Genomic DNA, 23400 nt, shown 5'->3' with positions numbered 1-23400 from the left:
TCCATATCCAGGCTTCACTGCAGTGAACTGTGTTCTGAGTCCATATCCAGGCTTCACTGCAGTGAACTGTGTTCTGAGTCCATATCCAGGCTTCACTGCAGTGAACTGTGTTCTGAGTCCATATCCAGGCTTCGCTGCAGTGAACTGAACTGTGTTCCGAGTCCATATCCAGGCTTCACTGCAGTGAACTGAACTGTGTTCCGAGTCCATATCCAGGCTTCACTGCAGTGAACTGAACTGTGTTCTGAGTCCATATCCAGGCTTCACTGCAGTGAACTGTGTTCTGAGTCCATATCCAGGCTTCGCTGCAGTGAACTGAACTGTGTTCCGAGTCCATATCCAGGCTTCACTGCAGTGAACTGTGTTCTGAGTCCATATCCAGGCTTCGCTGCAGTGAACTGAACTGTGTTCCGAGTCCATATCCAGGCTTCACTGCAGTGAACTGTGTTCTGAGTCCATATCCAGGCTTCACTGCAGTGAACTGTGTTCTGAGTCCATATCCAGGCTTCACTGCAGTGAACTGTGTTCTGAGTCCATATCCAGGCTTCACTGCAGTGAACTGTGTTCTGAGTCCATATCCAGGCTTCACTGCAGTGAACTGTGTTCTGAGTCCATATCCAGGCTTCACTGCAGTGGTCTGAACTGTGTTCTGAGCCAACGTTGTCTGTAGGCTTGAGCGGTGGGCCAAAGATAATTTCAGGGTCAGAGTTGCTCAATTGCACCAGCTCTGATTATGCAGAGGCCTGTCCTAAGCGCAGTAGCCAAAACTCAACAGAAGGCGAGGACGTTGCAGGATTATTATTTTCCATCTTCAGCTTTTCCGAGTCCAGGTCCAGTCGGGCTGGTTAAAGATCCTGGCTGTGTGCCGCGGGGCTGGTGTTATTAATGGTCCTCCTGATTCCCTCTCTCTCTATCTCCATGTTCCCCACCAAACAGTCTGCAGAGTGACCTTGTGCCTCCTCCCTTAACCCATCAGCCACACACCTTACTGGGTGTTGTAACAAAGAGACACGGCCAGAGTGGTTGTTTATGAAGTTACTTTATTATGGTGGTATGTTGGCTTGTAGTTGTGTGTCTCATCCCTCAATGAATTCCTGGTAATGTTATCATGATTATGAGTGGGGGGGGGGGAATAAAAATGTCTCAGTGTCTACAAGCCAAGAGCTCTCTCTCTCTCTCTCTCCTTGCAGTAAAACAAGCCTTGCACACGTCAACTTCTAAATACAAGCAAAGCTAGTTAAACCCAGGTAAAAAAGGACATTTTTAACCTGTTAAGCTCTAGCCCTATTTTCAGAAAATCCGCCTAAAAGTGCATGCCCAAGTAAATGGAAGATTGCTCCACTTCTACAAGGTCAATTAGCATGTTCTTGGTATCTAGGAACATCTAGGGACCTCAGGGAATGTATTCCCACATTTCCCAGTCAGTGTCCGAAATATTGTGTCTGTTACTATGCTTGAGTAAATCATAATGAAACAAAAAGGAGAATATAAATTATAATTTTTCTTTGCATCTTTGACAGTGAATAACACCATGCTAACATTGTGGTTTGGCAGATTTCAGCACCTTCTTGAGATCAAGTGTACAAAGTATCTAAGCAAATGAATAATGGGAAGATTAAGGATTTGTAGATACAGTAATAATTATAATCCATTTGAATTATAAATTCAAAATTGAATTATGAACTATAAATGACCTTATTATGGCCAAGTCATACATCTATGGATATGGCCAAATCTCCTCTTTCCAATGGCAGTGTTAAATCTGGATTTAGTCATTTCCTCGCGTTTTTCAGATCAAAAAGTGATTATTCAGAGAAACTCTTATTTTCTAAACAAAATCTTTTTAAATCACCGGTAAACAAATGTAGGGCTGAAAATATACACTTTGACTGCTGTTTGGATAGGGTTAGGGTCTTTACTCTTGGCTACATTTGGAGTACATGTACCTTGGAAGCTGGATCAGTGAAGGTGGAAGAGCTAACATGGACATTAAGAGAAGAACCGGAATTGCAAAGGGGCGCATTCTGGAACCATAAAGAATTATTGAGAAGAAACATAAGTTGGAAAACGAAGACCAGGATTTTGGAAACGTATGTTATGTCAGTCTTTTCATACGGAGCAGAAGCATGGATGCTGAATGAAGAGGCAAAGAGGATGATAGACTCTTTTAAAATGTGGACGCTGAGGAAGATGCTGAAGATAACATGGAAGGATAAGATCAAGAATGAGGAGGTACTGAGAAGAGCGGATATGCAAGGAGGACAGCTGCTGGAGAGGTTGAAAAAGAGAAAGATGGAGTTGTGCGGGCATGTTCCGAGAGGATCCAGCGGGGAGATGTTCAAGAAGGTGGTGATGGGGAAGGTGGATGGAAAGAGAGGAAGTGGAAGACCAAGAAGAGGCTGGGTAGACGACGTCTGTGATTGGAGCGGAGTGAGAGGCGGAGTCACGGAGTTGGAGAGAAGAAGTGGGGACAGAATGGGTTGGAGAGTGATAGGCAACCTTCGGAACGAAGAAGCCACCTAATGATTGATGATGATTGATACATTTGAAAAAGAAACACAACATTAATTAATACGGTCTGTATTGATCGATTTACCGATTGGAGGACCCTAGAGCTTAATTAAATCTCTGTTGAGACGCTGTAGGTGGGGCATGGGGGCTTTCATATTGAGCTTGAATGAAGAAGTCTGAGGAGAGCCAGCATAGGGACATACTGTAGACACAACCCCCCCCCCCCCCCCCCCCCTTTCCCCCATACCTGCAGTAAGGTGGAAGAATCCCTTTTGGTTGTCAAGACAACAGCTTAAATCTCACACCTAGGAGAGCCAATGCCCCCCCCCCCCCCCCTAAGCCCCCATGATTCTCTATCCACAAGAGTGATTGGTCCCTGGACCTCTCCATGTGATTCCGGTGGCCACCAGGAGACTACTTACCTACCTACTGTATCTATCTTATCCATCTCTCTATCCATCTCTCTAATGGTACTCACCAGGCAGTCTGTTCATGTTGACCCCCTGGGCCGACAGTCCAATACCCATGTACCTGCACACAAACAAGAACAAGAACACACAGTGATGAAACATTACACCATGACAACATGTTAAAGCTTAGGGTAATGTGGGTCCAGCACATGAACCAATAATGATTGAGCCAGCCGGACACAGCGACATGTTGACAGTATCAGGCAGTATGGGCCTCAGTGTCGGAGACAAGTCCCCTTGTTTTCAGGACAATTGCCCGGGGGCACATTTCAGCTAAAAGTATCAATTGTTTTGCACATTGCAGACCCCCACCCCCCATTGCTTCTTTTATAGCAACAAAGCATGTTTGACGGCAGGAAAATATAGTTTAGGCAACTTGTACGACTCCGAGGACATAATTTATACTACATTTTATAACTTCTGGATGGATTATGTTTATTGATTATAACATCCTCTGCTCCATTATTGATCGGTTTCGCACACAAGAGCATTCGGAGGATAAATCAGCCGTCTTGTTAAGAGGGTGACAACAATGAATACAGCCTATTGTTTATAGGCCTATAGCGAGCCTCGCTGCACAAATGATCACACTACCTCATATCCCTCCAACAACACACAAACAACTCCCCAAACAGGATCCCAAGGGCCTCTGGTCTCAGAACCACATTTCAACAACACAGATCTAGAGGAAAACCGCCTAAAGCTAAACGCACCCTACAAAACATCAAGTGAGACGCACTCATTTCACTCACAATGAACGATTGACCCAATTTAGGTCAATAGTTCATTCAAATCCAGACATAAAACATGCAAAAATACATGTTTCACATGGCTTGGTGTTTCTGCATACTGTACTGCAACTTATCAGCTGTTAGGTGATCTATTTTATTATATAGTTTATCCTCGTCCTGTTCGCTCTGTAATCCTGCACACCTGGAAATGGTACAGTAGCTTAGCCTGGTTTTTTTCTCTCTCTTTTTTTTACCCGTTCCCCTTCATTCCTGTCTGAATGAATGGGGACCAGGTGCCGTTTAATTCAAAAATACTTGCAAAACACTGTCCCAGCTCCCAATGTTTTTCTTATTTTATTACATTCAAAGTGTACAACGTTTCAAACCCTCATGGGCTCTTCGTTCAGACTATTTCCAAATAAATCCCCTCCAGGTGAAATAGAAAACATTTGACAACCAAAACGACGATGAGAGGAAGAGGTCAAGGGTCAGCTATGACCTCACCCTCGTCTTGTTACAGGAGGATCAGTAGCCAGGCCAGGATGAGTGAGTGGTTTCAACTTTGTAACTTTTAAAACGTTAAGCAACATTTCGGTAGAAGTACCGTATCTCCTTGCTCAATCAACAACATTGGTTTTATAAATCAAATACATTTAATATGAACTGGATTCACTTTAGTGGACACACGCGGCACACCAGTGGCATAATTATTGACATTAAAAAAAGCCTTTCAGAGCCAAGATGGCTGCCGCTAGTCACTGGCTTCACAGCTTCCTCTGCTAAATCTATCTAGAGGGAGGAGTCGGTGACATCATCAACCCCACACGTTAAATTGATTGAACTACATTCTTATTTTGTGTTTTAGTACATTTACTTTCTCTTCACCCACCGCCATCTGTCGTAACATTGAACCCCCCCCCCCCCGGTGCTTGTTATAATCGTTATAATGCTGACATTATCAAGTAAGCACTAAGGGTGGAGGGGGGATCAATACAGCAATATATATTATATTGATACAGTGAAAGAAATAAACACTTGACAATCCCATTTACTGCAATAGGATGCCAACAGACTGATGACTTTTATCTAATTAGATAAAAACAGATGATGTATACATATTTTTATTGCAAAGGTTTACGTTTTCTGTTGGCGACATAATTTGCAGTGATAAATTGCAATATATCGCAATACCGTGATATTACAATATTGTGACTCTAGTATCATGATAATATCATATTGTCGGGTCACTGGTGCAACCCCTAGTAAACACAAAGTGCATATGCTTTACTCGCAACAAGTGTGTGAATTGACCTGGATATGAACCATCCATAAGGGCAAAATAATATAGTTTCTAAAGAGATAACATGGAGCATTCGACATACTGTATATGACATTGCTGAAAGTTAGCTTCGCTTAGAAGCTGCCACCATACTTCAGCAGTGGCCTAACGCTGCTGCTAGGTGCATAGAAGGGAAACACTGGTCTGGCATTGCTCCCCTCTGAGCAGAGGATAATCATATTGGTCATTCAGACCAACTACTTCCAGAAACGGCGATTCGGGCAAAACCCCACAGGTCACAGGGTTCGAAATTAAGGGGGGCTTGGGGCAAAATGCCCTTGAAAATTGACCAAATGCCCTCGAAAATCAGTTAAGGGGGGGCAAGAAAAGCCCCCGACACTTTGCACAGATGTTTAGCCCTTAGTATGCACTAGGTATGGGCATTTTAAAGAAAAATCCAGATCGATTGATCGCATGCTATACTCGAGTGATTGTGTATTACTCGAAAAGGGAAATTTTTAATTTTTTTTGTTTTTTGTTTATTTTGTAATTTATAAAAAAATAATTAACTTATCTTTGTTCATTCACCTATATATGTTTAAGGAAACCAACAAACAGTTATAATCTTACACATACATGTGAAAAAATATGTAAAAAATTCTTTTTTCATACGATTTATTAATAATTTCGATAACTTTATTTTCGATCGCGATAACGATATGATAATTTTATTTTATTTCTCGATATCGATAATTATCGAATTGTTATAAGTATAAAAAATAATTAATTTAATTAATTAAATTTTTTTTTTTTTTTTTTTTTTTTTTTTAACAACAGATGTATGTTTATTTTGCAGCAATTCTTTGTCATTGCCGCCATCTTTAGTGTTACATCCCCTCACACTCCAGTTCTCAGGCTGCAGCTGGTTTAAAAGCTAAATTAAACCGGCTTCTTCGGTGGACAAACCACCGCACATGTGCACCATGACTCGTGACTGGAGTCTAGTTCTGCTAGCACACATAGCCTACTGTGTACAGACGGTTTCAAAATGTATTTTAAATTAGAAAGCAAACAAAATAAATGGACAAGAGAAAAATAAATCTGAATTAGGTCAGTATTGTCATTTGGACAAGCAAAGCCATTACTTTAAGTTGCAGGCAAGAAAGACAAGTTTGTCCACTGTCTCTGGTTTTAAAACTGCCCTGTTGCAGGTATAAAAAAAAAAAAAAAAAAAAACGATTTTTTTTAAATTTCGATATTCGATATCGATTATTAAAATATATCGCGATATTTATCGTTATCGTTATATCGCCCAGCCCTAACTCACGCCCATCCCTAGTATGCACACACACAGTATAATATGCATGTAATAAATAGTTTGTTAATAAACTCTGTTACTTGAACAATTTTCACTGTGCTCCTAAATTTTTATTTAGATTTTATTTATTTAAATTTTATTTAGGAGCACATGTGCTCCTTGGGAAAAAGGTTAACGTAGAGCCCTATATATGGAGACATTAACATTACGTTATCAAACATAGGGACGAAGACTGTAAAAAATAAAGTGTCGACAATGTTTTATAATATTTATGTAAATTATCATAAAAATTCGGTGCCCCCGAAATACAAAAAAAGCCCCCGAAAATCAATTAGGGGGGGGGGCAAAAAAAGCCCTGCATTTTTTATTTTTTTTTTCTAACTCTGCCACAGGATACAGCAGGACTCTTCAGGTTGACGAGCTCGTTGATTGAACGGAGATCCAATCACGGCTTAGGCCTAATTCAGTTTGAGTGATGCCTTCTGTGTTAGTGAAAAGCTATTTCAAGGATGGCAGTGTCAGCCTGAATAATAAAGTGCAGGAAAATGCTAATTCAGGATGGGTGTTAGGCATGTGTGGAAATGCTTCCTACCCCTAGAGTGACTGATGATGTACCAGACTAGGATGAGGTCACCCTCTCTGTTTTGAATTTTTTTTTGTGACCAACTTTTTATTTTGTCTTTTTTTTTTTTTAAACAAGTTCAGAGGAAAGACATTCACATCAGCATTTCATATTAATTCACACAGTGGCATAAAAAGTGTCTTTTCAGTATATAGATTGTCCGTCAGTATATTCATATACTGTGTAGCCTGCCTGTTTGTAGTTGTGACAGTCTTTTCCTCCGTTCTGACGGTCCTGTGGCTGCAGGACAGCCCAGGCCGTTTCTTAACCCCCCTCCCAGCCCCCCGGGTTTGCATAGACATTTTAGGAAAGGAAAACCCTCTCTGGTTTTTATCTTGGAGCTTACAGTGCCTGGATTGGATTAATGCCTCGGACAAGCACTGACTGAAATCTATTTACACAACTCTCACTGGACACTGGTACAGACCGCTGCTACCGCTCATGGGGCTGGTATGGTCACCATGCAGTGTCTTACCACACCCAGCACAGAGCGCAAGAGGTTACTGACGGACCTTACAGACTTGTGTCCGTCTGTAAACGCCATAATGCGTGGTATTTTTTAACTGATTCTGCAAAAATCTTGACGGAGAAAGAAACGGCACAGTCCTTTGACACAATTACACAGGATGTCTCCGTTATGAACGCGTTCCAAAATCTTTTGGCTCAAAACAATTACCAAAAACTTTGGACCCAAATGCACAACACAAAAGGAGTCTTGTTAAAGGTTCCGTCAGAGATCCAAATGTAAACAAATGGGTGGCCAATGGCCATTACCAAGAAAATAGTAAATACCAATGAGACGAGTTTCTATCGTCTTGTTGATCCACTGAGCAGATATATTCTGATTCATAACCGGTTAAAAAAGCCTATTTTACATCTACAGATCAAACTATGTGAATATAACCCAAATATAAACATTTTAATCTCGGAGTGTGGCTTTAACACTACATGTAACGGGTCTAGTAGCACAGTCTCCACTTACCCATCTCGCCCTTTGCTGACGATCTTGACTTCAAAGTAGTAGATGCCGCAGGCGGCAGGGATGGGGTGTGTGGCGCGTACCGATGCCGCGTCCTTATGGTTCTTACCGTGGCCTGAGAGAGGAGGAAATGGCTTTGAGAACACAACCGGTAACATAACAACGACAACATCATCATTTCAGTGTGAAAGGTGAAAGTCTTTCGCAGTAAATACAGTGACATAATGGCTTTTGTTTGCCTTTTGTTTGGCTTTGTGTTCTGTGTTGAAAGGGTCAAGGGATTATTTTTTATACGAGCAATAGAGCTGGTCGAATTTCTAAGCTAGTCACGAAAGCAGACTTCATGAAACCAAAGAGGCTGGATGTAGGAAGAGGGAAAGCCGGTGGGGAAATTAATAGGAGGCGATGTCCTCACGGAGAACTCAATTCACGTCGTTCACCACTAACTTGTGCAAATAGCAATCAATCAACTGCTTAACCTCTTTAGCATGAGTGGTCCATCGGCAGACCGCAAATGACATCACGTCATAAATCCATCTCTCCAGACTGTATGACATTAAGTAGTGTTTTTTTTCTTCAAATGTATCTAAGAGTAAAGACCCTAACCATGTCACAACAGCAGTCATCATAGTGTATATTTTCAGCAATACGTTTGTTTACCAATAGGTTAAAGTGTTATTAGTAGGGATGCCCCGATCGATCGGCCACCGATCGTTATCGGCCGATAATCAGTATAAATATGCGATCGGGGAATTCCGATAATGAGTCATATTCGCCGATCGCGGAAACTGATCAAGTGGATATCTCACTCGCTTGTCTCAGACGCACAGGACCTGCAAACTGCTCCTCCTCCCTAGCCCCGCCCGCCCCCATGTAGAGTTTGTAAACAAAGAGGTGCGGCTCCTCTGCTCGAGTCTGTAGTGCATTCAACCTGCGCTAACGTTAGCTACCTAGCTATCGTTACTGTTTAAACAAAATTACCCAGTCAACTATTCACGTTTAGTAGGTGTAGCTGAGGGGTACAATTCCCTGACTGTATTGTTAGATATGATATTTAATACCACTACCTCATGTACTTTAACTTCTGGCCACCCAGTACAAGATATAAGTATGATGAACACTTTCCCACCTGATGAAACGAACCAACACAAATGTACCAAATCGAATATTTAATACAGCAAAAGGTGTATACAACATTCACTTAATTACATTTATGATTTGAAATATTGAATATGCACTTTTATGGCAAATGAGTATTCGTAGGTAAATCAACATTGAATGTCCAATCTCTGGTTGCGCAGGGAGTAAGTATACAACCTGGAATATTTAGGAAACGATAGCGATGGTACTTAAATGATTATAGCTGGATACACTAAGGGGGGGGGGGTCCCGCTGGTTGTAAGACAGTAGGAGGGGGGGTTTAGAGAAGCCGCTGGCGGTATCCCATCTGGCCGACGGTGTCTTGGGAGAATCCAAAGTCTTAGACACAGTGCCCACAGAACCTCGGGCCGCAGACGAATACAGCTGGACCCTCTGTGGAACGGTATCTGCCGGTCCACAACGGAGAGACGTGGTGCGACCTCACGTGTAGAGCGCCGCCTCACCTGGAGTCCTCTCCGGGGGGTAATTCCAACACTCGACAGTGTTGGCCTTTATCCATGGAATAATCAAAGCACACAAAGCATAATCCAAGAGCCGTGGAAGGCTCGCCGTCGTCGGGTAGAGTAATCCAATATACAGGTCCAGTCGCTCTTGACCCGGAGCTCCTCGGATGCAATCACCACTAGGGGTCTGACCAGCCTGGATAAGCGTCCAGATAACGTCAGGAACGATGGGGGTACTGATAACTGTAGAACTCGAACCGAACGATGCACCATACATAAATAGACTATTATTAGCTTAATAGAATACGTCCAACTCGACGGTATGGTGCCAAACTATGACCATTCAACTATTAATCTACACGATATCTCAATGCCTATTCTGGGCCAAGTAGGCCCTACTACACCGCACGTGCGTAGTGGGGAGGCTTTTGCGTCTGTCACTCTGTTGGAGGGTAAAGAACTGGACTAAAAGAAGGTTCTACTTTACGAGCGCCATATATATATGCGCTATGAACAAATAGTACCATTCGTATTTCGCCCGGCATATTACTGCGCGGAACCGGGGGTTGCCTCGACATGTTAGGCGGCACGATTGAACTTGGACCTAGGGGTATGGCAACCTGGCGCCAGGTTCTCGTCCAATGGTAGAATGAAACTATTATGGGCTGTTTAGTAGAAACAGGGATATTCAATGCATATTGTACAAGGAATATACAGGGGATATCAAACGATATACAAATACAATTAAATATATATATATAAATAAATATACATATTCGGTTTAATCTGATCCTTCACAACAGCCGCCCCCTAATTAGTCCCACCTAATTAGCTAAGCAGAGACAGATTAACCGCACTGTCTTCCACTCAAGGTCCGCTGTAAGGTCAGTCAACTCACAAAGTCATAGGGTCATGGTCATCATTGATAGTATCTGGGAGTCGGGGCAGTTCTATGAGCCTCGCCACGGGCCGTGTGTAGGTGCGCCCTTGGACGAGTACTTCAGCTGCTCGGACCTTGCCATCGGCACCGGTGATCACTTTGCTTATGCGGCCAGCCGGCCACATAGCTCTGGGGAGTGACTGGTCAACTATCATGACGACTGTTCCTTCTGTCAAATTGTCTCTCTCTTTTACCCACTTCTGGCGGGTCTGTAGAGACGGTAGGTAGTGAAGTAGGAAGCTGCTCCAAAACTTGTCAGCTAGTACTTGGCTGTACCTCCACATTCTTCGACCGTTCGCTTCTTCGGGCCTGTACATTGTCTGGGGTAGCGCGGGGTCCAGCCGCCCCATTAGGAGTGTGTTGGGGGTGACTGGGTCGACATCTGCTACATCACTGGAGACGTAACCGAGGGGCTTTGAGTTCAATACTCCCTCGATCTCCGTGAGGACTGTCATTAGGACTTCCTCTGCCACAGTCTGGGCTCCGAGTACGGCATACAGGGCTGTCTTTATAGAACGTACTTCTCGTTCCCAGGTTCCACCGAAGTGGGGTGCGTTCAGGGGATTAAACTGGAAGTCAATCTGGGCTGGAGCGAGGTGGGTCTTAAGTTCTGGGCCCATAGCTTGGAAGCTCTCTCTCAGCTCTCTTTCTCCGCCTTTGAAGTTGGTCCCGTGATCAGACAACAATGTAGACGGTTGTCCTTTCCGTGATATGAATCTCCGGAAGGCCATAAGGAATGAGTCTGTGCTCATGGTCGGAAGGAGCTCGATATGTATCGCTCTGGTGGTCATGCATTTGAATACAATACCCCACCGCTTCTCGGTGCCTCTTCCTCTCTTTATATACAACGGGCCAAAACAGTCCATGCCTGTGGAGTGGAATGGCTTGTCGCCGATTCGGAGGCGACAGGGGGGTAGGTCAGCCATCCGTGGTATGCTGGGCTGCGCGCGCCACTTACGGCAGTCTAGACAGGTTCGCTGGAAGCGCCGTACTGCTTCTCTGCCTTGCAATATCCAATAACGACGTCTGATCTCCGCGAAGACTCTCTCTGCTCCTGCGTGGTGCACATCCTCGTCGTATTTCTTTATGATCAGCTCTGTGACCTTGTGTCGGCTGTTCAAGACGATCGGGTGCTTAATGTCATCTGGTAGATCGGGGGCTCTCCGCAGGCGACCACCCACTCTGATGAGATTATGTGCGTCACTCTCTGGTGCCAGGTGAATCAGTCTGCTGTCTGATGGGACGGGGTTTCCTCCCTGTAGACAGTCTAGCTCATCGGGGAACGAGTCTCTCTGGGCTCGTTGTAGTAGAAGAAGTTCTGCTTCTTCGTAGTCAGCTGCTGACATGTCAGTGGTGGACTGAATCTCTGGGTGGTGCCGCAGGAATGTTCTTTGTTGCGCACTCTCTAGGGTAATGCAGTCATCTATGTTCGGGTCTGTGGAGGCGACAGTGCTCAGTCCACAGAACATAGGCTTCTTGTTCTCAGCCTCCTCGCTACTTGCTTCCCTCGGGGTGGGCGTAGGCCAATCTCCTTCCGGGAGCTGGAGGAATGCTGGTCCGTCACTGTAGATGTTGCGACGGGTTAGGTCATCCAGGGACATTCCCCGGGTGATGACGTCAGCTGGGTTGTGTTTGGTATCCACATACCTCCAGCTTGCTTCTTCTGTTAATTCTTGAATCTCGGTGACTCTGACTCCCACGAAGACTTTGTATCTGCATGAATCAGACTTAATCCATGTGAGTACTGTCGTGGAATCTGACCACAAGATTGTTCTATGCACCGGAATGGTGAGTTCACGTTGGATTAACGTGGCTAGATGCGCTCCTGCGAGGGCTGCGCAGAGCTCTAGACGTGGGATAGATTGTTGCTTACGTGGGGCTATTCTTGAGCGGGCCAGTATGAAAGCAGTGTGTATCTCTCCTCCCATCTCTTGGGCACGCAAATAAGCAACCGATCCGTAGGCTACTTCGGAGGCATCGCTGAAGACGTGTAGCTCAATCTCGCATGTCTCTGGCCTCACTGTGGATGGGAAGTAGCTGCGGCGTATATTGACACCTGGGAGTGAGCGGAGTTCCGTCTCCCACTCTCTCCATGTTGAGGCAAGGTGTGCGGGTATTGGGTCGTCCCAGCCCTGGTCCTTGTCCCATAGTGCTCGTACAATCATCTTTGCCCTGGTGGTGTAGGGTAGAATACATCCCAGCGGGTCATATTGTCTGGCGAGTGTTCTGTACACACTCCGTCTGGTGGTCGGTATCGCCGCCGACCTTCCTTGCTCTGGAGCCAAGGGTTTGTGTCTATAGTGGAGCGAGTCTGTTTTGAAGCGCCAGACTAATCCTAGTGTCATTTCTTGGGCTTCTCCTGGGATTGTCGCCATCCAGGTCTCGCTGCTGGCAGCCTTGTCTGCGGAGGAGAGGCTGCGCAATACGTGCGGGTCACTGCTGGCCCACTGCCTGAGATCAAAGCCTCCTTTGATTAGGGAGGCGCGTAACTTGATTAGGAGAGCCTCGGCTTCTTCTTGAGTCGAGACGCTTTGTAGACAGTTGTCTACGTAGAAACTGTTCTTCACACTGTGTTGGACCTCTTCATCTGCTGCTGGGTCCTCTGTGACGTGTTTCTGTAGTGCAAATGTAGCACAGCACGGGCTGCATGTGGTTCCGAAGGGGAGTACTTCCCACTGGTAGATGGATGGGTTCTCATCTCCGATCTTCTCTCTCCATAGGAACCGTAGCAGAGGCTTGTCCTCCTCTACTAGTCTCACTTGCAAGAACATCCCTTTGATATCCCCGCTTATAGCCACCTTGTCCTGGCGGAAGCGCAGTAGCACGCCTAGTAGGGAGGGGCCGAGTGTGGGGCCGGGCAAAAGCTCTTTATTCAGATTTTGGGATCCGATCTGGTAGATGCAGTTAAACACAATGCGATCCTTGCCATTGTGATGGACCTTGTGATGCGGCACGTACCATGATTCGGTCGTCTGATCGGCCTCTTTAATGTCAATCTTTGTTACGTGTCCCGCTGTGATTAGCTTCTCAATCTCAGCTCGGTACACACTCTGTTGAGCGGGGTCTTTGGCTAGGCGCCGCTCTGTGTTCAGTAGATAGCGCTCCGTGGCGTCTTTCTTTGCGTGAAAGGGGGGCATTCCCTCTCGCCTCAGGAGTGGAGTTGCGTATCTCATCACTCCGCCGACTGTGACTCTCTTTGTCCCCTGCTCGAGTAGGTGGATGGCGTAAATGTCTTCTTTAGAGCGAATGTCTTTCTTTTCGTTCTTAAAGGGCATTGTCTCTAGGGTCCATAGCCTCTCGACATGCTGCAGGAGAGTGGAGTGTCGTTCTGGAGTGGAAGCAGCTAGTGGCTGCGGTTCGGTTGAGAGATTTAGCGAGGGTGCCTTGTAAGGCTGAGCCCGAACGTTCGAACGTTCGAACGTTCGTTCGTTACGTTGACATTCGGACTTTAATTAATAGGTTCGAACGTTCGGTGAAAAAAAAAAAAAGCAGGCGCGCGACGTTGAGGCGATGTGAAGCGGCGCGTCCCCCGAGTGCGCTCGGCTCAACCAGTGTGGTCTCTGCCGGGCTGTAGCTGGATACTATTGTCTCAACCAATGCAATAGAACCATTTTGATTGACAGGCGATTCTGCCAATTACGTCACACCGCTTGCACCCGCCTCTGCTGTTACCACCAATCGGCAAGCGTTTATATATTTTTTTTACTTCCGGCAATACATTTATCTGCTTGCGAGACCGAGAAGCACAACAGAGTCAACAGACTCCGTAGCTCCCCGCTGAGGAAGGATCATTAATAAATGAATGAATGAATGAAGCGCGAGCTTCATGGCGGGAGGTGGTTGCGTTGTAAACAACTCTGGCCGAGGGCGGACGGGCGGCAGGCGTGTTGGGACTCCCGGCGGTACCCCGCCGGTGTCTCTCTGTCGTCCCCCGTTCCTAGGTAGACGGTGGAAGGAGCTGAGGCGCACGCCTCTCTCCTTCCCGTCGACCAAGAGTGAATACCTGTTATGTAACACTAACTATATAACGCTAATGCCACAAAACGAATGCATTTGTTTATCTAGCCTCTTACGTGACTGCGGTGTGCAAGGGCTATTGTTTATCATAAGTAGGAACTTTATGCAGTACTCAGTAGCTTGTTTATTTTCTTCTGAGTGCTTTGTTTAATTACATGTTTACATGAACAGCCACCACTGTAAACAACATGTTTTTTCACCAATAGATTATGCAATGCCGCCCTCCGTAGGATCTATAATAATAATAATAAAAAAAAAATTATATAAAATTTTTTTTTTATAAAAAAATTTTTTTATTAAAAAATTTACAAAAAACGAACGTTCGAACGTTCGTTCGGTAACCCTGGCGAACGTTCGAACCCTAAAAACAGGGTTCGGGCTCAGCCTTAGTGCCTTGTAATGTCCATCCTAGGCGGGTCTCGACTGCTGCAGGACAGCCTCGGGGGCCTGTATGGACCCGGTCAATCGGGACTATGAGTTCTGCATGGTCGGAGCCTATCAACAGGGTCGGGGTAGCGCCGTCTATGAGCGGGATAGGTAATTGGCGCAGGTGCACATATTTATCCATCAACTTGGTGACAGGGTAGGTGTACTGCGAGAGTCCTATTTCTTGGCTGGTGAAAGCATTTGTGATCTTGTACCGTCGCTCTGGCTGCCCGTTGGCTGCGATAGTGAAGGAGACATTCTCGCCCTTTATCGTCTTTAAATCTCTTCTTATTGTCCGAATCGTCATTTCGTTCTTGCTCCCCCGCAGTCCCAGTTGAGTCGCAGCGGAGGCGAGCAGAAGGGTCTTCTCTGACCCGTCATCAAGGACGGCGCAAGTGTCCATGACTTTATCCTGGTAGCTCAATGTCACACGGACTACCTTTAAGAGCACTTGAGCTCCGTTGCTGCTGGCGGGGTCAATGTACATGACACTTGCCTTGGTGCCGCTCCGTGGTGCAGGTATAGGCCGTCTTCCGTTACTATCGTGTAGTATATCTAGATGGGCTCCATCGCACCGGCTGCACCTTTTCTTTAGGCGGCATTCGGCTGCCATGTGGGGCCGCGCACATCGATAACAGCGCCGGTTGGACTTTATCCATTGGCTCACTTCTTCTGCATTCATCTTTGTGAATGAGTCACATTGTGACAGCCAGTGTTCTTTCTCACAGTAGGGACACGCTATCTTCCACTTCTCCTTTCTCGAGGGGGTGCTGTGACTCTTACTGCTCGGTACTGACTCTGATTGGTGCATGACAGTCACCGATCTTCTTCCATCACTTATTCTCCTGGGTCCCTCTCTGGAGCTTGGCGTGCTCCGCCCTAAGGTGTCCAGTCGTAAGCTGCTGACCTCTCTCGCCAGGAAGTCGGCCAGATCAAGGAGGGATGGCTCGGGGCCGTCGGGATCTCGGTAGTCCCTCTGCCGCCGAAAGCGCTCCTGTCTTGCGGGTGGCAGCTTCTCCAAAATCCTCTCAACGTTAGAGTTGGCGTACAGCTCATGCCTGCCCTTCTCCCGTTGAGCTCCCAGCATCCCCACCAGGGACTGCACTTTGATTGACAGGTCGTCTAGTGAGCGATTGTCTGTGGCTGGGGGTAGGCGGTCAATATGCCTTATCTCCTGGATTACGTAATCCCATATACGTCCATATCTTTGATCCAGCGCTGCAAGGGCCGCTGTGTATGCGCTCGCGGTACTTTCAGGTGCTTCAATAATATTGCATACTTGTGGCGTTCATCAGCGACATCCACCATCATTGTCTCTAAGCACATCCGGAGCTCCGTGTACTGTGCTCGACTCTCATAGGCGAAGTCTGGGAATGACGGCGTGGCGTTGTATGACGCCGTGGATGGCGGATACATCGGCGAGCGTTGGGGGAGAGACCTCCTGGGCGAGTCCCCTCTTGCGCCTCGCTGTGGGCTGGTACTGGCAGGGTACCATGGCCCGCTGGTCCAGGTACTGTTCCTCGGGGCTGGTTGTGCGCCGTGCTCACCCGTAAATAGAGTCGGGGGTCTGTAGCGCAGCGCCGCGGGGGTATAGCCTGGGCTGTATGGGACCTCCTGGTCCGGTGGAGTACTGTGCTGTCGTCGGGCTTGGTTCTCCTCTTCTCCCTCTTCTTCTTCTATCAAATCTTCCAGATCTTGTAATCGTTTATTTAGCTTCTCCGCAGTGTAGGCCGCTCCTTCCTTGTAGCTGGGTCTCGCTTGGACCGGTATGGGAAGGGGGTCTGCGGGGGGTCTAGACTCGGTCTGTTGGTCAAGTTCAGGGTCGCTTGCTCGTTGCGGTGACGCTGCTCTTGACTGCTGTCTCGACGAGTTCCTTGAGCCCCTGGCGGAGGGAGAGGGAGTTGTCCTTTTGATCAGCTGCTCTATTAGTTGCACTTGTAGTCGGTCGCGCTCTGCGTCTCTTTGGGCACCGGCAGCGGCGCGCTGGGCGTCGGCGGCGGCGCGCTCTGTTTCTCTTTGGGCACCGGCAGCGGCGCGCTGGGCGTCGGCCCGGTCTCTTGCCATATTCTCTTCCATCTGGAAGCGTCTCATCTCCAGACTTGTGCGCTGTTCTTCGCTCCGTTGCTGTGCTTGGAGGTGTTCGCGCTCGCTGGTCGCCTGGGCTTGGAGACGTTCGCGCTCGCTAAGCGTCTGTGCTTGGAGCCGATCGCGTTCGGTAGAGGCTGTCAGGCTGACGAGGAACGCCTGTTGTAGTATCCTCTCCGCTTCGCTGGGGGAAGGCGGTAGTGGAGGTGAGCCGCTCCTGCGTGAACCGCTCCTGGGGGTACTCGTTGGGGAGTCCTGGAGCTCTAGTTCCTCGGCGCTCTCCTCTTCTTCTTCCGTGCAGAGTTCTCTCTCTGTAGGGTTGTCTTCCTCCCGGGGCGTGTCGGGGACTACTTCTTTAGTAGTGGCGGGGGGTAAAGGCATGTCAATTCCCTCCTGGTCCCCACCGTGGGCTTGGTCAGTTACATTAGGACCTACTAGGGCCTCTGTGGTCGGGGAAACCTGGTCGTTAAGGTCAGACATAATTTTACTTTCTACTTTTACCACGTTTACCGTTTGTCGAAGGCTAGGTAGTTGACTGACAGTGTAAGCCTCCAAGTACTGAGGTGTCTGTCGTCTGCGCCGCGGGCGTTCTAGGTTAGGAGGATCGTTTCGTGGAGTGTTCATCATAGGCCATTTCGATATTAATAACACTATATTAATATTACACTAGTTACCATCCGGCTCGAAGGACCAATTGTAGCTGAGGGGTACAATTCCCTGACTGTATTGTTAGATATGATATTTAATACCACTACCTCATGTACTTTAACTTCTGGCCACCCAGTACAAGATATAAGTATGATGAACACTTTCCCACCTGATGAAACGAACCAACACAAATGTACCAAATCGAATATTTAATACAGCAAAAGGTGTATACAACATTCACTTAATTACATTTATGATTTGAAATATTGAATATGCACTTTTATGGCAAATGAGTATTCGTAGGTAAATCAACATTGAATGTCCAATCTCTGGTTGCGCAGGGAGTAAGTATACAACCTGGAATATTTAGGAAACGATAGCGATGGTACTTAAATGATTATAGCTGGATACACTAAGGGGGGGGGGGGTCCCGCTGGTTGTAAGACAGTAGGAGGGGGGGTTTAGAGAAGCCGCTGGCGGTATCCCATCTGGCCGACGGTGTCTTGGGAGAATCCAAAGTCTTAGACACAGTGCCCACAGAACCTCGGGCCGCAGACGAATACAGCTGGACCCTCTGTGGAACGGTATCTGCCGGTCCACAACGGAGAGACGTGGTGCGACCTCACGTGTAGAGCGCCGCCTCACCTGGAGTCCTCTCCGGGGGTTAATTCCAACACTCGACAGTGTTGGCCTTTATCCATGGAATAATCAAAGCACACAAAGCATAATCCAAGAGCCGTGGAAGGCTTGCCGTCGTCGGGTAGAGTAATCCAATATACAGGTCCAGTCGCTCTTGACCCGGAGCTCCTCGGATGCAATCACCACTAGGGGTCTGACCAGCCTGGATAAGCGTCCAGATAACGTCAGGAACGATGGGGGTACTGATAACTGTAGAACTCGAACCGAACGATGCACCATACATAAATAGACTATTATTAGCTTAATAGAATACGTCCAACTCGACGGTATGGTGCCAAACTATGACCATTCAACTATTAATCTACACGATATCTCAATGCCTATTCTGGGCCAAGTAGGCCCTACTACACCGCACGTGCGTAGTGGGGAGGCTTTTGCGTCTGTCACTCTGTTGGAGGGTAAAGAACTGGACTAAAAGAAGGTTCTACTTTACGAGCGCCATATATATATGCGCTATGAACAAATAGTACCATTCGTATTTCGCCCGGCATATTACTGCGCGGAACCGGGGGTTGCCTCGACATGTTAGGCGGCACGATTGAACTTGGACCTAGGGGTATGGCAACCTGGCGCCAGGTTCTCGTCCAATGGTAGAATGAAACTATTATGGGCTGTTTAGTAGAAACGGGGATATTCAATGCATATTGTACAAGGAATATACAGGGGATATCAAACGATATACAAATACAATTAAATATATATATATAAATAAATATACATATTCGGTTTAATCTGATCCTTCACAACAGTAGGCATTGTCTAACGGTATTTAGCCGGCTAGCTACCGATAGCTCCTGATATCAACAAATGATCCAGAAAATCTAGTAGTCCACGTTCATACCTCCGGTAGCTTGCGTTAGCTTGCGTTAGCTGACGTTAGTTTACTGTTCAAAACGAAATGTCCCATTGAACTAAAGTTCTGTCTTAACGTCATCTAGCCGGCTAGCAGTAGCTACAGATAGCTCTTGATATTAATGTCTTATAACATTGATTTAATGCGTATTCGAGCTGAGGGCTTGCTGAATGTGAAATGACCAAAGCATAACGTTACCAATAGGGTCCCGCTGCAGCGCCGGAGAATCCTTTTTGGAGCTGGGCTACTAGAGTACACACAGACAGTGGAGCTGTTTGCAGATAGCGAGCATTTTGAGTTGTTGCGTGGTGGCGATGTCTCGCAGATAATACAAGTACAAGTCTAATTATATAATATATATATTTTATAAAAAAAAGAGAAAAAAAATGTTATATAAAATAATTTTTAATTTCTTTTTAATCAAAAACGATCGGTATCGGATCGGTATCGGCCGATATGGCTCACGACGATCGGTGATCGGTATCGGTGGCAAAAAACGTGATCGGGGCATCCCTAGTTATTAGTGAGATTTTAGTTTATGGAATGTCTTAACTCATTGACCGCCACGCTGTTTTCCCATCTCTACTCAATAGCGCTAGCATTATTGACCATTTTCGCGATGTTTGCAGACCCATCGTGTGTACTGTATTATAGCTAAGCTATGGAGCCAATAGTATGGCTCATTTGACAGGCATTGTTTATAGTCCAACACTGACGAACCAGTTAATTTCTACATACTTTAGTTTGTGCGCTATTCCATGCTAAACATTGCCCCTTTAAAAAATAATCCAGTCTTTTTTTCTAGATCGCGAGATATGACGTGTTATATGCATATGCCCAAATCGTTCGGGTTGCTCGCCTGAAACTCCAAATATTTCCAAATCAAAAAGGTATATACCAGGGGTCGGCAACCCTAGGCACGCGTGCCTGCATTGGCACGCGGGGGCATTTTCATTGGCACGGGGGGCAGCATTAAAAAAAAAATGAGCATTAAATTTTTTTTACTTTGCTTTGAAATATTACAGTGAATATTTTGCACTGTTGTCGCATTTATCTTGTTGAAATCCTCCCACCGGTTATTTTTTGTAAGTCGACTGTTTTGCACACCCCTATGACAGCTATACAGCTGTTCCCATGGTGCTCAGCTGTAGCTGTCAGCTGGCCTCCCGCGCCCGCGCACAGTTCCCAGGTAATCACACAGTGCTGCGGTTGCATTCTGTATGTGCCGTCTTTCATGATGGCAACCCCCGCTAAGAAAGTTAAAGCAAAGGAAATTCAGGCATTCTAGCCCACGTGGACAGATGACTACGGGTTTGTGTGTCAGAAGGACCGTGCTGTGTGTACTTTGTTTAGAAAATGTAGTTTGCCGAACGTCAGGTGTGAAACGCCATTTTGAGACGAAGCATCAAAAAAGTTTCAAAGATCAGGCAGATAAGGCAGAATCGTTTAAACGTGCCGTGGCCAGGTATGGAAAGCAAGCCAGCACCCTCAAAGTGTTCACGACTGCTAAAAACCATGCAACTGAAGCAAGCTATCGCATTGCTCATTGCATTGCGAAATGTGGAAAGCCATTCACTGATGGCGAGTATATCAAGGAGGCTTTTCTCTGTAGCTCAGATGTTTTGTTTCAAGGCTTGCCAAACAAAGAGACAATCAAATCAAGGATAAAAGATATCCCCATGTCAGCTCGAAGTGTCGAGCGACGCATCAACGAAATGTCAGAAAATATCAGAGAACAGCAAACAGCTGGATTAAAAGATGCTCCGGTGTGCAGCTTAAAGTGAAATACATTGATACATCATTCAGTAAAATTTTCCAAGCCTTATAACAAAAACATTATTACGGTCACCAATACTCAAAATGTGAGTATTACCAAGTCAACTTGTGTTCTTAAAACAATGACAATAAACATAGTTTTATTAGGTTGAAATAATGTGGTTGTGTACTTATTTTTCTGTTAACTTATTATAGATTGAAAACTGAAAACCTTAATGCACAGTAACTGAACTCAATCTTTTTAAGTTCTGGTAACTTATTGGGTTTTTTTACAGTGTAGTCTTGCGATCAATCTAAACTTCTTTACATGTTATACCTCACATTCACCCATTCATTCACACATTGTGGTGTTCTCCATTAGGCCTGTAGGTGGAGCTACGACACAGCATTGATTGATTGATTGATTGATTGATTGATTGATTGAAAACTGTATTAACAGATTGCAGAATGGGTACAGTACAGTACAGCTCAATACATACAATTGTTAAGGGGATGCAGACCAGAGAAAGACTTTAGTCTTGTTTAACGTACAGTACACGTACAGTACACACACCAATGGTGGAGGCAGCCCACGTGGCATTTTGGATGTGTCCAAAAATGAATGGGCAAATGTGAGTGAAATGGTCGCACTGTATGCAGCCGTTTGTCTGCACCCCCCCCCCCCTCAACTCAGATTTAGGGTTGATACAACCATCATAATAATATTGTTAATAATAACAATGATGTAATAATGTAAAAATTATCATTAAAAATACCTGATTATGAGAAGAAAAAAATTACGATGCATGGAATATTGTTGATATGGCACACTAGTTACAACTATATTTCAAACTGGCACTTCATGTCAAAAAGGTTGCTGACCCCTGGTATATACCATATATGTTTCTTCACAAAATCATCAATGGTAATTTTACCTCAAAGCTGCGATTGATACAAAAGCATTTTTTAGGTTCGGTCAAATATACCTAAAATAGACCTTACCTTAGTCAGAAGGTACCCCAAAATGAATAATCCCAGTCGTCCCATCGCGATCGCAATTACTCGTGTATATTGGGCATGGCTGGCTATCATACGGGAAACAATAGGTTTGAGGCGATCAAATCAAATCAAACCGATTGCTGTGTCCTGATTCCCTCTGAGAGGGAGGAGTTCCTGCACAGAGATTCACAGAGAGAAAAAGACCCAGAGACCCAGTTCTAAAGGTAGGCGATACTGTCAACTGGCGGGATTCGATTGTCATTGCAATTTTAACGTAGGCAGCGGTGCCAGGGAGACACAGGGAGGTACACGCGAGTGTTTAGAATGGGGATCAAAGGAAAAAGATAGAAGGATCTAAAAACACGAAAACTCATTTTTGGCGCTCAACCGTTGGCGACGAAACACGAGTATTCTAGTTTTTGGCGGCCAATGAGTTAATAATTTTGCAAATATCCGCCATTTTTTATTAGCGAAATGTCTGCAGTTGTAGTCATATGAGTGCAGGGCATCCAGAGCTCTCAATGAGCGTTGACATTTTGAAAAACTAACATCACGGGGACCAAATGCGTCCACATTTTTATAGGATTCTATCACATTTTCATAACAATAGCGAATATAATTTACCCTGCGCCGTTTTCATTGAGGTTTCTTACAAATTAACGATGTTTTATTTGTCCTTTATATGCGGATAACATTAACATCTTAAATTGTACCATTATGTTCCCCTTTAGACAACAAACAATGCTAATGATGCACTTTTGTTAAGATAATTAGGTGACCATTCTCGGTCACTATATTCAGGTCGCATTAATAGTTTATTGTGTTCAGATCACGTTTTCCTAATCCGGTGCTGACCTGTGAACTAGGTGCTAAAGGTCTTGGGATTTGTAGTCATAACATTTTCACCTTTTAAACCAATGCTGCCATCTACTGACAACAGAAAGTGTTGTGTATAACGTTAAGTTGATAGGCTACCCGCACTTGAAAACACCGTCGCCCAAAACACATTCTAGAGATTCCCACTTTTTACTGGTACATACGTTCATATCTAATAGTCTTTAGATGACTAAATATAGATGAATACTCATGAAATTTGATATATATATTCTAAAATAAGTATAATTTAACTTCACCTACCTGTCGACATTGTATACACCCAAATTCAAAACTACTTTTCAATAGGGTTATAGAGATGGTCACTCTACAAGCACAGCACTTGCACAAATGACCGACGACTGGTTTAAGAGCATGGCTTGTTGGAGCTGTGATGTTAGACTTTAGCGCAGCTTTCGATGTGATCGATCATAGTCTGCTGCTGAACAAACTCAAATGCTGTGGCTTTGGCTCTGTTGCTATGTGTTGGATGGAGACCTACCTGACTAGGAGAAGCCAGCGAGTATTTTTCAATGGGAGCTTTTCTGAAAGTAAGGTGTTGCAGTGTAGGGTCCCACAGGGAAGTTCGCT

At 45.5% G+C, this 23400-nt stretch overlaps 1 protein-coding gene across 1 annotated transcript in view; it reads right to left on the bottom strand.

Moving 5' to 3' along the window:
* The window catches only part of ranbp10 (RAN binding protein 10), a gene marked incomplete at its 3' end in the record, with an annotated part of 124418 nt that overhangs the window by 66028 nt on the left and 34990 nt on the right, over positions 1-23400 (bottom strand). Inside the window, exons 2-3 of the mRNA XM_084315534.1 lie at positions 7914-8025; positions 2990-3042 (exon numbers count right to left, since the gene is read on the bottom strand). Of these exons, the coding sequence (XP_084171660.1) occupies positions 2990-3042; positions 7914-8025 (165 nt within the window). The remainder of the gene's footprint in view (positions 1-2989; positions 3043-7913; positions 8026-23400) is intronic.

This window comes from Notolepis coatsorum (genome assembly GCF_963971535.1).
Source record: "Notolepis coatsorum genome assembly, chromosome: 6".
NCBI lineage: Eukaryota > Metazoa > Chordata > Actinopteri > Aulopiformes > Paralepididae > Notolepis > Notolepis coatsorum.
Note: the sequence above shows the minus strand (reverse complement) of the source record. Positions and strands in the feature narration are given on the sequence as shown.